Here is a 12,810-nt window from a genome sequence, read left to right on the forward strand (position 1 = left end):
GTGATGGAGCTGACCGAGCTGCCAAAGTGCACCGTGTGCCTGGAGAGAATGGACGAGTCCGTCAACGGCATCCTCACCACTCTCTGCAACCACAGCTTTCACAGCCAGTGTCTCCAGCGATGGGAAGATGCCTCGTGAGTTCTGTATACCCACATATCCCTCTGTTTCCTACATACAAATCAATATCACCATGTTGTCAAATCTTTAGTCCCCCTTTTACTTGATATCTGTAGATATCACTAGTATTTTTGGATTAGAAATAAGCTAATTTCTAAACTACCTCTAATGCAAACTGTGAATAAAAGTGAGTTATTTTATTAAGTTTTTCTATATCAGTTTCCCTCTTTCTGTGTTCGTTATAACAAAGGTAAATAAAAGAACCTTCTCAGTAATGGTAGAGTCACATGCTCTTCACTGGATTCCCAGTCTGCTGGTTATTTCTCTAGGCTTCAAGTCATGTGTTTGTTTTTTTTGTCCTACTCTTTTTATGTATTTCACAAAGGACCTCTGCACACAGCTGTGACAATAGCTGAATGCTTGCTATGTTTTCAGGTGTCCCGTATGTAGGTACTGTCAAACACCAGAGCCGGTTGAAGAGAACAAATGCTTTGAGTGTGGAGTGCAGGAGGTAACTGATGTCACTCTCTGTTACTATAACCCTCATTGGAGCAACTTTTCAAAAAAATCTTTTATTTAACCTTTTTCTTCTTTTTGCTGTTTTCTCTGTAGAACCTGTGGATTTGTTTGATCTGCGGCCACATTGGTTGTGGTCGCTACGTTAGCCGGCATGCCTACAAGCACTTTGAGGAAACACAGCATACTTACGCTATGCAGCTCACCAACCACCGTGTCTGGGACTACGCAGGAGGTACTGATTCTGTGCTGGTGGTGTGTGTGTGTGTGTGTGTAAATAGATACGTGTTGCTAGTGGAGGAGGGTGACAGTAAATTGCAGTGTTAATTTGTGTGGAGCAAAAATTTGTTTCTGTCAAATCTGCTTCAATCAAGTTTGTCCACAAGAGGGCAGAAGAACACACAACGAGAAAGAGACCTGTTATCACCTTTTAAAATTCTGTTAGCAGCAAACTGTTCTGCTGTACAGACTGCAGGAACAAGAGTAGGGCTGAACAATATGCAAACAATATCATGTTGCAATTATTTTGATTTAAATAATTGGTTCTGATTATCAGTTTACCCTTGTCAAAAAAGTGCAGTTCCTGCTACTAGGATATTTAACCAAATAAATTAAGCCCTGCTACAGGGCTTAATCACTGCGTTCTGCTAGAGCTGCTGGACAGTCTTCAGCTCTGTTGCTGCTAGATCTGTCAGCTGCCTTTGACACGGTTAACCACCACATCCTCCTCTCCACACTCACTGAGCTTGGCAACTCAGGATCTGCCCTCCATTGGTTTGTGTCCTACCTCTCAGGAAGATACTTCAGAGTATCCTGGAGGGGAAAAGTGTCCGAACCGCACAACCTGTCAGCAGGGGTTCCTCAAGGGTCAGTGCTTGGTCCCCTTCTCTTCTCAATTTACACAACCTCACTCGATGCAATAATCCAGGCCCATGGTTTATCATGCCATTGCTATGCTGATGATACCCAGCTCTTCCTGTCTTTCCCCCTCTAACGACCACACAGTCTCTGGCCAGATCTCATCATGCCTTGCAGACATCTTGGCATGGATGAAAAAACGCCACCTTCAACTCAACCTCTCTAAGACTGAGCACCTTGTCATCCCAGCCAGTCCCTCTCTACATCAAGAAATCAACATCCAGCTTGATTCAACCCAACTCAAACCCACAAAATCTGCCAGAAACTTAGGTGTCATGATTGATGACCAACTAACCTCCAACGTTCATGTGGCCTCTGTTGCTCAGTCGTGTCGATTCGCCCTGTACACCATCAGGAAGATCAGACCTTTCCTGTCTGAACATGCAGCACAACTCCTGGTACAGGCTCTTGTAATATCACGTATCAACTACTGCAACTCCTTACTGGCAGGCCTCCCCGCATCCACGGTCAAACCTCTGCAGATGATCCAGAATGCAGCAGCACGTTTGGTTTTCAACCAGCCAAAAACAGCCAAAAACAGCACATGTCACCCCGCTGTTCAGATCGCTTCACTGGCTTCCAGTTGCTGCCCGCATCAAATTCAGAACCCTGACACTTAATTACAAAACCACAACGAGAACAGCTTCCTCCTACCTAAACGCTCTCATTCAGATCTACATTCCCTCTCTCTCACTCCGCTCAACCAACCAAAACCGCCTGATACAACCACTGCAACAGGGCCTGAGGTCGATAGCTAGACTCTTTTCCTCTGTGGTTCCGCGCCGGTGGAACGAGTTACCAAACTCTGTTCAATCTGCTGACTCCCTCTCAGTCTTTAAGAAAAGACTAAAGGCCCAGCTCCTTACTGAACACCTTTGCAATTGACAGCCCTAAAACAAACAAACAAAAGAAAACAGAACTAAATAATCCTACTGCCTCCCACACAGCCTGCTGTTGGCATCAACACCCTATCACACTTGGATTTGTTCCATGGCACTTATCTAGATTGTTTTCTCCTGACCAGATTCTTGCTTGTGTTGTATCTGCTCTCAGATGTACGTCGCTTTGGATAAAAGCGTCTGCTGAATGAAATTGTAGAAATTGTAGAATTGCTACAGAGGCAGTGAAGTTGCAAGAAAGGGTTTAAAGTTTTTAGACTGTTGATAGAAAAAAATCTTCTATATATAAAGTATACCTCTTGACCTTATTACCTCAATTAAGAAACCTAAATAAGTCTGTAGAGCTATACAGGGGAACCACATAAACCTGATCTCTGAAAGCAAACTGGGATTATTTTCCCTATCATAGGTGATCAAGCCTGGCTGGATACAATGTGGGGTTTAGGGATGCTTGTTAAAGCAGTATTGGACTATAGTGAGTTTTTGCAAAATTCTTTTAGTTGATCCTTTGAACCAAAGCAGTTTCTGAGCGTATTAAACATTTACCAAATGCCCAGAAGTGTTACAAGTATTGGGAAAAAAATTAAGGCTCCACATACTATAGATATTTAACATCTTACATTTTTTTGCTTGTCCCCTCTCTGCTCTGTGTAAACACAGCCTGCAGTTCAGCTGAAAAGTCTTTAAATTTTTGTGACATGACTGTTGGTCACCGCTGAGTCAGTAATGGCTTCTCTGTTGTGCTGAGGAGCGCACATCATTTATTTATTTTTTGTCTGAAAACATTATTTTGGCAGAATTTTTTAATTTTGCATACAATATATTGATTTTGATGTAATATCCTGATTTTAAGCTTTGTTTAGGTTTTCTATCAAAATGGCAAGTCTCAGCTGAGTAGCTCAAAACTGTTGAGGAAAAAAATCTGACGTTTCTGTTTTTTCAGTTTCTGTTTGAGAAATGGTTTAATTTTAGCAAATCTTTTTTTTTTTTAAAGGCAGCAGGCCTTTTAAACCCCAGGTTTTGTGGTTCAGAGGGTTAACTGCTTATCCAGTTTTGCTATAAATTGTCAGAAAATAGTGAAACAGCCTCACGGTGATGCACTCAGCTGGCTTGTCTTGTTCAGCCAGCAGTCCAAAACCTCAAAATTTTCGCAATAAAATAAAACAGAGAAGAAGATTCTCAGGTTTGAGGAACTGGAACTAGAAAGTGTTTGACATTTGTTTCTGATATATCTTTAGCACAAAGAACCTGTTGTCATAAATAGCTGACTGTTGACTTTCTGCTTATCGGTTAAGCAACTCTCTGTGCTTGTTATGCAGATAACTATGTGCATCGGCTCGTGGCCAGCAAGACCGACGGGAAGATGGTGCAGTATGAATGTGAAGGAGACACCTGCCAAGCTGAGAAAATTGATGCACTCCAACTAGAAGTAAGCTTTTACTTTTGTTATTTTGTTTGCAACATCAATGTAAAAAGGTTCTAATTGAGTTCTTCCTGTGTTCAGTACTCATACTTGCTGACGAGTCAGCTGGAGTCTCAGAGGATTTACTGGGAGAACAAGATTGTTCATCTGGAGAAGGAAACGGCCGAGGAGGTACTGAAGGACTCTGAATAGGTTTAAGTGTGTCTATTAGCTGATACGAGACTCTTTGATCATAACTGTGCTTGTATAACTCCTGTCTACATGTATATCTATCAGATTAACAACATGAAGGCAAAATTTAAGGAGACGCTGGAGCGCTGTGACAACTTGGAGCAACGACTGGGAGAAATAACCAAAGAAAAGCAAAGCATGGATAAAAAGTAGGTGTGGCATTACGCATATTGTGGACTCATCAGTCCACCTGCAGTAATTTAGTGTATCACTTTTTGCTGTCTCTGAAATTATACACTTTACTGTCTTTATACTGTATTTATATATATATGTCACCTTTGGTACACTAAATTCAGCTCAAAAAGCATTCCTAAAGAAAACAACTAGAAAGTCTAAATACATGTTCAAAGAGGAGTTGAGCAATAAACAGATAAACAGATACAATCAAGCACACACTATTTCCACAAAAACCTCCCAGGTGTTTTTCTCACAAATTTATGCAAACATTTCCAGGAAACAGCCAGATAACACATCCTGGATTATTAGATGGGAAAGTGAAGCAAGTGGGGTGTAAATACTCTGTTTTAAGTTATGTAGTGCTACAATTCATCCTTTTCCCAGCAAACACTTTGACATGTCACATGTCACTCTGCTGTAATGAGTTCCGTTAATTAGGTGTGTCAGTTTGTTGATCTTAGATTTGTGCATGCTGACTCACATTATTAATGTTGTTGCTTTCCCTGCTATGACAAGTCGAACAACAAGTTAAATAAGGAAAATCTATTGTTTATTACAAGTTGGCCACAATGGTCAAGAATGCAAAATGAAAGCTTTAAATTAAGTCATTTATTTTAAGGCTCGACACTGAAGAGACTATAGGGGTTGTTTCTGAAAACAGAAACTGTTTCTGTTTCTGAAGCTGGTGACATGCAGCTCCACTGTGTTTCAGGTGTATTCAGTTGAACAGTCGAGTGGTGAAGCTGAGCCAGGAGCTGAAGGAGGAGCAGGAGATGAACCACTGTCTGAGAGCCAATCAGATGCAGCTGCAGTCACAGCTCGCAGAGGAGGAACGCAAAGGAAAGGAGAGCGGTGAGTGACAAGGGGAGAGTTAGTGATACAGCTGTCTCAAAATGGTTTCTAAATTATCCAGAAGCTGGGCGCCCTGGTAGCTCAACCGGAAAAGACAGCACCCCGTGTACAGGGGCTACAGTCCCTGATGCAGCGGCCGTGATTCGAGTCCAGCCAGCGGCTCATTTGCTGCGTGTCCTTCCCCACTCTTCTCCCCATGTTTCCCTGTCTCTCTTCACCATCCTGTGTGAATTAAGGCAAAAAAGCCTATATAAGAAAATAATTTTTTAAATCATCCAGAAGCTTTAAATAATTTTCTACAAACCATCACAGCACAGTAGTGAAACCTTCTACATCACACTAGGTGGGGTGGATGCAGTATCATGCTGGTATCACATTGTTATCACAGGGAATGATGGAGAAAGCACAACCTGGACGAAACTGGCTTCACAAGCAGATTTGATTTAAAGGGTGTTGATTTGTCAGCAGAGAAAAAATGTGGCAACGAAAACATTCTGTTCATCGGTCGGCCAGAGTCGGATGATCAGTTGGATTGTTTTAATGAGAAATACAGAAGCGCTACCAGTCCACCAAAAGATGTACAGTGATGTTAAAGAGCACTTCTTCTTTTCTCCCAAAATATTTTTGGTCGAGTACAAATACCATTTCACTGAGAACACTTTAACGATAACAGACAAGCTGTCTGTCATAAACTTTCTCCCAGAATTTACATGAATTTGTCTTCTTAGCCCTCAGAACTCCAAAACCTGCTGGCAGGTTTGAAAGACATGTTAAAAAAATCCACAGAATGACTCCATTTATCAGTCAGAATCTGTAAAAACTAAGAAAACCTAAACCTAAAATCGGTCTATTTCATCAAAATCACATTATTCTATGGGTTTGTTAAAAATTTAACCAAAGGCAACCCATCTGCATTAACCACACTCTGTAAAAAATTAAAAAAAAACAGCTAATTTATAAGATAAAAAAAATCTACACTTATCGGCACAAGCAATAGTCATCACTGACTCAGCTGTAACAAACAGTCAGGTGACTAAAATTCAAGGTTTTTCAAGCTGAACTGCAGGTTATTTTTATACAGAGCAGATAGGATGGGAACAAATTAAAAGTAAAACATGTTGGATAAATAAAATAGATGCACATATAACACACAGAAGAGTAAGTTGTTGGCAGATATATTCAGCATATGAAATATCAGTCTAGGGTTGATGTGCAGAGTCATGTGAAAAACACTGTTTGTGGAGGTTTCAAGATATCTAAAGTATGTTGGAGCCAGTTTTTCCAGTATTGCTAACACTTGTGAGCACATGATAAATGCTGGACACATTGATTCTGGTGTTTTTAGTTGTTGGAAAGTGAATATTCAAAGAAACTGAACTTTCCTTTTTTTATGATTTATAGCTGTAAATCTATGTCATACTGCACAGAGGACCTTTCTCTCTACTTATTCCAGTGGTTGTGCTGTTTCTAGGACTTTATATTAAAGTGAAAAATGAGACCACTGTGAGGAAAAATATGACTGGAGCAAAAACAATGTTCAGAAACTGTTAATCTGTAGGGTTAACCTGTAAAATCACCAGGCACTACCAACTAAAAATGAGAACTTGCCACCTGAATGTTTTGTACATTACTTTTTACAAATACGAGAAAGGACCAATAATACATTTGTTAGCATATTTTTGCATCTGCTGTGTCTGAACTTCATCAGTTGCACAGGTGTGATCCAGTCATTTTTATTTTGTGGTAAAGGAGAGCAACAGTGCAACACAAGCAGACTGAGGTGGAAAGTAGATATTTAATCAGGTTTGTTTTAGTCGATACAGAGCCAACATTTGCTCATCGTTTGCTGATTCCAAATGTATGTTCCTTTGTATAAGTCATTGCTCCACACACAAATTTCTAAGTGTAGTTAATGTCTAACTAAAGATTCCAGAGCAACAGGCCAACGCTGTGGAAGATTGGCGAACAGGAATGAATGAAATGTTCAAATGTGGTTCCACGCACGTTGAAGAAAGGTCATGCAAGCTTGAAGCGAGACAAGTACTTTTTATTATTGAAAATGCAAACAAATACTTCCTCTTTACACAGTAATATTTGCAAATCACAAACAAATTGCTGCCACGCATGAAGCCGAGGATGTAGATGGGTGTAGTTAGACTCTGCAGCTAAATGGGAGTTGCATATTAATAGACAGTAAGTGTTTTTCAGCAGGTGGACAAAGTAAAATGCAGTCTCTGTCTATAAATCCATCATGTACAAATTCTCATTAAACCAAAAAAAAATAAATCATGTTTAATGCAGTAAAAGTTCCAAACTTTCCCAAGTAACTGCACCTTTTTATTATGGAAACACTGAGTTCACCGTTTGCCCTGTGTACAGAGTGACATTCAGCATAGGAAGGATTTCATCACTGCTTTACCTGAGGGCAACGTAAATGTCAGGTTAGAGGTTTGAATGGAAATTTTAGGACCACAGCTTAGACATACCTGTATTTTCACTTCCGCATTTAGCTCCGAGGATGAGGAATGTTCAAACAAATGTCCCACAGTCCTCTTTGTTTATGTGAAAGGAACACACACTTTGTGCCATTTCACTTGTTTTGATGAGTTTCAAACACAGTCTTCACGTTACATTTGCTATCCTGCTGGAGTCAAAAGGAATCCACATACAACAACCGCAGTTTTCCTGTTGATGTGTAGTAACATGACTGTAGTCAGAGTTTCGTAAGAGGATGTTAGGTGACACTCATACATTAGACTCTTGCTAGCTCCCTCATTACGTGACTCAGGCTAAACGAACACTTGTAAATGTATTCATGATGTTTCTGGTGTGTTGCACTGTAAACATAATATATATAATATAACCCATATATCTAAGATAAGCTACAGTTTACTAACAGCATCTGGACTGCAGTGACATGAATGGAAGTTGACATGACTGGTACAGGGCTATGGCTTGCTTTAGGAGCCTCCGTTTTTTTGTGCTGTGATGTATTTCCCTCCTAGATCTGAAAATGTATACCACTTGTTGTCTCATCTTGAGTGTTGCTGATTAGCACAAATGCACAATGCACTGCCTAGTTATAGCAAGTGGCCCTCTGTAACTGGTACACTAGCTCATCTATATCTATATATTATGTTTAGCTCTCTGTATTTAGGTTTCCACACTCTTTGAGCAGCTTTTCTAATGTTTGTGGGTTGAAATGTTTATCGGGAAGCTGACACAGCTGTGAGGCGACGTTGACCTTCAGGGCCAGCAGTGAGGGTTGTGTATATTACATACATATAAGTTTAAACGTGTGTCAGGTGAAGGATTTGTGCTAATATATTATGTTTACAACTTTACTGAACTCTACACTTATCAGTAGCTGAATAATTCTTCTTTACAATACTCTAAAGTGTCTATAATTAATGTTTTTATCATGACAATGTGTCAAATGAAATTGTTAAAACTGTCGCAATGTGAGATGTGTTGCAGTTGAACATGCAGCTCTCAGGTTTACAGAGCCTCACAGTGAGCTATTGTTAGTTCCCTGTGCAGCCCACAATTTTCCTGAGAAAATGAAAAATGACCCGCTAAGCAATGAACGACACACAGACGCTGTTAGCTGGTGAACAAAGTGGTGTATTTAGCAGCCTAAGAGAAAGATATACGTTTTGCACAAACTCCACTCCAAATGAATCACCATGCTGCTCTGGTACTGGTGGGTTAATAAGAAATGTCTAATCACATTTAATTATACGACTGGCATTTAAAACATCTGTGTGTTTCCATTACAAGAAGTAAACAGCACATTTTGCTTTTGGCTCTCTCACAGCTCATAGTTCATGGGTAATAAACAGTAGTGTTGTTCATATAAAAAAAAAAAAGCAGAGTGTTGGACAGAGAGCAGTGATGGGAACTTTTCTGATTAAATGCTCACCTTCAGAAGAGCTAAATGAGAGGAAATGCTGGACTCACATCTGACTTTAGATGAATGATTATGTGGCACTGTAAATGCCGGATGTGTTAATAAGTAACTGTTTGCTCACATATCAACTTAAGAGGTGGTAATATGTGATGCTGTGTTCAGAGCTGCTGCTCCTACAGGCCAGTTTGTTCTTACTGTTTGTACATGCTTTAGATCTACACTGCTCAAACACAAGAAATTCTCCAGAAATCCTGGTTCCACCCTCTGTTCTCTGCACACCTCACGAATAATGACATTGACAAGGTCTTATATCAATAAAAGGCAGAGGAAAGCCTGATTACTCTTTGCTGGGGATCACAAGGATTGGACTGTTGATGATTGGGCTAAGGTTCTCTTCAGTGATGAATCCAATTTTCAGTTGATGCTCACTCCAGCCAACTTACAGGTTAGAAGGAAGCCTTGAGAAGCCTACAAACCAGACTGTCTTGCCCCTACAGTAAAACATGGGGGTAGATCAGTGACCATCTGGGGTTGTTTCAGTATGGCTGGAACAGGGCAAATGCAATTGTGTGAAGGGCGAATGAACCAGATCATGTACGGGGCTACTCTTGAAAACAGTCTTCTTCCATCAGCTGGAAAAGTCTTTCCTGCCTCAAATGACTGGATTTTGCAGATTTTGGGTATCAAGAAAAACATACAAAATGGCTGGACATCAGCTCTTAAATTAAACTCTCATGAGCTATTTTTGTTGTTATCATTGTATTTGTCCAAACACATATACCTTTACTTGTACCAAGCATTAAAATGAAAAAGAAATTGAAGAAAACAAGGGCGACTAATTTTTTTTTCCATGACTGTAGGATGCAGAAACTATGAATTGCCTTCGATCTGAAAAATAAATTGTTATATCCTCTTTAACTTGTAGTAAACTGACTGTGCTTTTTCTTCTGCAATGTATTGAACATCTGTTTTATTGTCTGGTGTTTTTTCTGTAGGAGATCGTAAAGACGTGGCGATAACAGAGCTGCAGGAGCAGCTCAGAGACGTGATGTTTTACTTGGAGACCCAGCAGCAGATCGAACACCTGCCTCCCGAGGCTCGCAGTGAAATCCAGGAGGGACAGATCAACATCCCGGCTGGCCCGTCAGACGGTGCCCTGGGCTCGGCCGGGGCGGGCCCATCCTCCAGCAGGGGCAGGAGAGGCCGGGGCAGGAAGAGGAAGTAGGGCAGAAACTGTACAGCAGCCTCTCGGTGTGGACACGTTTCCGGCTGTACTTTTGTTAACGTGTCTGCATCGTTGTGGCTCCACAGAAAGCACTCAGAGAGGACGACTTCATGAAGAAAGAGTAAATAGTGATGATATTTACCTGCACAATTTCCCACTTATGTAGCTTCTGCAAGAAGAAGAGTGGAGCATGTGGGAGGATCGCTCAGTCAAGACATCAGTGATGTGATGTACATAACGTCTGCTGTTTTCAAATCCTAAGAGTATCTATTTTGGTCATAAGTAGTATTTATTTGATCAAAACTATGTTTCTTTGTGCCCAGTTTAGTACCATGTGTTCTTATCAAAGTCTGTCTGGCTTTTTTATATTTCTTTAAAATATAAAGGTGACAGCTGAGCAAAGAGAACCTCTAGATGAATGTTTGTTTTGTGCAAAGGAAAATAATGACCACATTTTGTCATTGTTAGACTTTTTTTTTTTTTTGTTCTGGACTAAGATTGAACAGTAGTTTATAAAGACAGACAGAAGAGAGAGAGATTCTGACCTGCTGCTGTGTCTTTTCTCAGCAGTTCATTGGTGTTGAAAAGTCCAGTGACAGCAGTCAGTGCATGTCCAGCTTTGTGTGAAGAGCACGAGGCCTGTTTTCACTGTGTAGGTCAGTGATTCCCAACCACAAGTGTGAGCACTGCAAGACCAGGAAGAAACAGAGGAGCTTAGGTAAAGTGAAAAATATACTATATCATTGTTATTTCTCATAGTATCCAGTAAACCCTGGGCTCTTACTGGCTGATTGCAAAGGAAGCACCTCCAACCAACCCCAGTACTGTACTTGTACAATTTTGAGATACTTGTACTTCTTTTTTTTTTTCTTCTACTCCATCACATTTCCAGTAGAAATATTGTACATGTCACTGCACAACAATAGTTTATTTTTACAGGTCTAATACTTCCCAGCTAATTTCATGGAAACTTTCTCAATAAATCAAAAACTTGCTGTATATTTCCAAGAAAGTCATGTGCACGTTGGTATTAATTAGAAACCTCACCTCACCTACCTTTATGGACTATAATGACTGGCTACTTAGGGTTTTTCTTGCAAAGAGCAATTGTTGGAGCTTTGCAAAGAGATTTTAGCCAGTGCCAAAATGATAAGAATTGTTTGTTTTGTCCAGTTTAATTAATTGGAGCTGCTTTACCCAAGCATAATGCACTTTTTTTTGTAATCAGATGTTCAGAAATACAGAAAGTTTGATAGATTTCTGTCACATAAGGTGACACAGACCTGTACTGATTGTGCTTGCTGCTGTGCATTGTTGCCTCTCAAAGGTGCATTCTGAGCAGAAAAACCCTGAATGCTGTACAAACACTGAGATCTTTCCCCTTATGTTTACTACAAAACCATTCCAAGCTGAACACCAGTTTTTACTGGGAAAATTTCCATGAAATAGTTGGGGGAAAAAAACCTGTGAAACTGAGAGTTACACACTCCACCACTTTTTTTTGGCAGCTGTAGTTTCTTTACATACGAAACATATCTTCATCTTCTCAAATATGATGGACTGCTGTAGCAGTTACCTAATTAATTGGTTAGTGGACTGAGAAAGGTTAAGCCTTTAGATTTCAAAACGCAAATACTATTGTTTAAGCTTCACCGAATGCATCTGGCTGCAGTAGTTTTAATTTACCTGCAGTTATATGTAATGAATGACATGCGCATTGGGAGCAGGCCTTTAGGTTTTAAGAACTTAAGATAAGCACTTCTCCCTGTGCAGCGTGGGCTCTCACCATGTTTGCCGGCTTCCGCCTGCAGTCCAAAAAAAATGCTGACATCAATTGGTGATTCTAAATTGTCCATAGGTGTGAATGTGAGTGTGCTTGGTTGTTTGTCGGTTGTTTGATGGACGGGCGACCTGTCCAGGGTGTCCCCTGTCTTCACCTTGAGTCAGCTTAAATAGACTCCTGTTCCCCTATGACCCTACAGAGAATAAAGTGGTGTATGTATAGATAATAAACGAATGGATGAAAAGCAGCTTTAATATGCCAAAGTATTAGCAAGCCCTCTGAACCTCCAACACTCCTGCTCCTGTGGGATCATTTTTCATGACACTATAAAGTCCTGCACCTTAATGGAAACAGCACAACCATGGCTAGAAGGAGAGAGATGAGGAACTCCAAAATGTGTATTGTTGATTATAAAAAACTGTTGTGCCACTAATCACAAACAAGAACAAGAATAGTTACGTTTCTTTGATTACTAATTTTACAATCATGATAAATCAGGAATCAACATATACAACATTTTTAAGGCTCCACTGGTGCTGCCAACACTGGAACACCTCGATACACTCAGCATTTCTCACACAACTTTGCACATCAACTCTAGAAAGATGTTTCACCGTGCTTTATGTATCTTAGAACAACTTGCTCCTCTGTATACCCTGTTTGAGCCATGCTTCCTTTTTTGTCCTTCTTTAAAAAACAAAAAAAGATAACATGCCTTACAAACCTTGGAGGGTTAATCCAAGGAAAATCTACAGCTGA

At 40.2% G+C, this 12,810-nt stretch overlaps 1 protein-coding gene across 1 annotated transcript in view; it reads left to right on the plus strand.

Moving 5' to 3' along the window:
- Window positions 1-10,800, plus strand: part of brap (BRCA1 associated protein) — a 15,498-nt gene extending 4,698 nt beyond the window's left edge. Inside the window, exons 7-14 of the mRNA XM_008299379.1 lie at window positions 1-134; window positions 553-628; window positions 730-868; window positions 3,770-3,879; window positions 3,955-4,044; window positions 4,150-4,253; window positions 4,994-5,133; window positions 10,039-10,800. The exon at window positions 1-134 is cut by the window's left edge and continues 1 nt beyond it. Coding sequence (XP_008297601.1) covers window positions 1-134; window positions 553-628; window positions 730-868; window positions 3,770-3,879; window positions 3,955-4,044; window positions 4,150-4,253; window positions 4,994-5,133; window positions 10,039-10,268 — 1,023 coding nt within the window. The 3' untranslated portion in view covers window positions 10,269-10,800. The remainder of the gene's footprint in view (window positions 135-552; window positions 629-729; window positions 869-3,769; window positions 3,880-3,954; window positions 4,045-4,149; window positions 4,254-4,993; window positions 5,134-10,038) is intronic.
- The last annotated feature ends 2,010 nt before the right edge of the window (window positions 10,801-12,810 follow it).

Source organism: Stegastes partitus, unplaced genomic scaffold, assembly GCF_000690725.1.
Source record: "Stegastes partitus isolate 25-593 unplaced genomic scaffold, Stegastes_partitus-1.0.2 Scaffold1410, whole genome shotgun sequence".
NCBI lineage: Eukaryota > Metazoa > Chordata > Actinopteri > Pomacentridae > Stegastes > Stegastes partitus.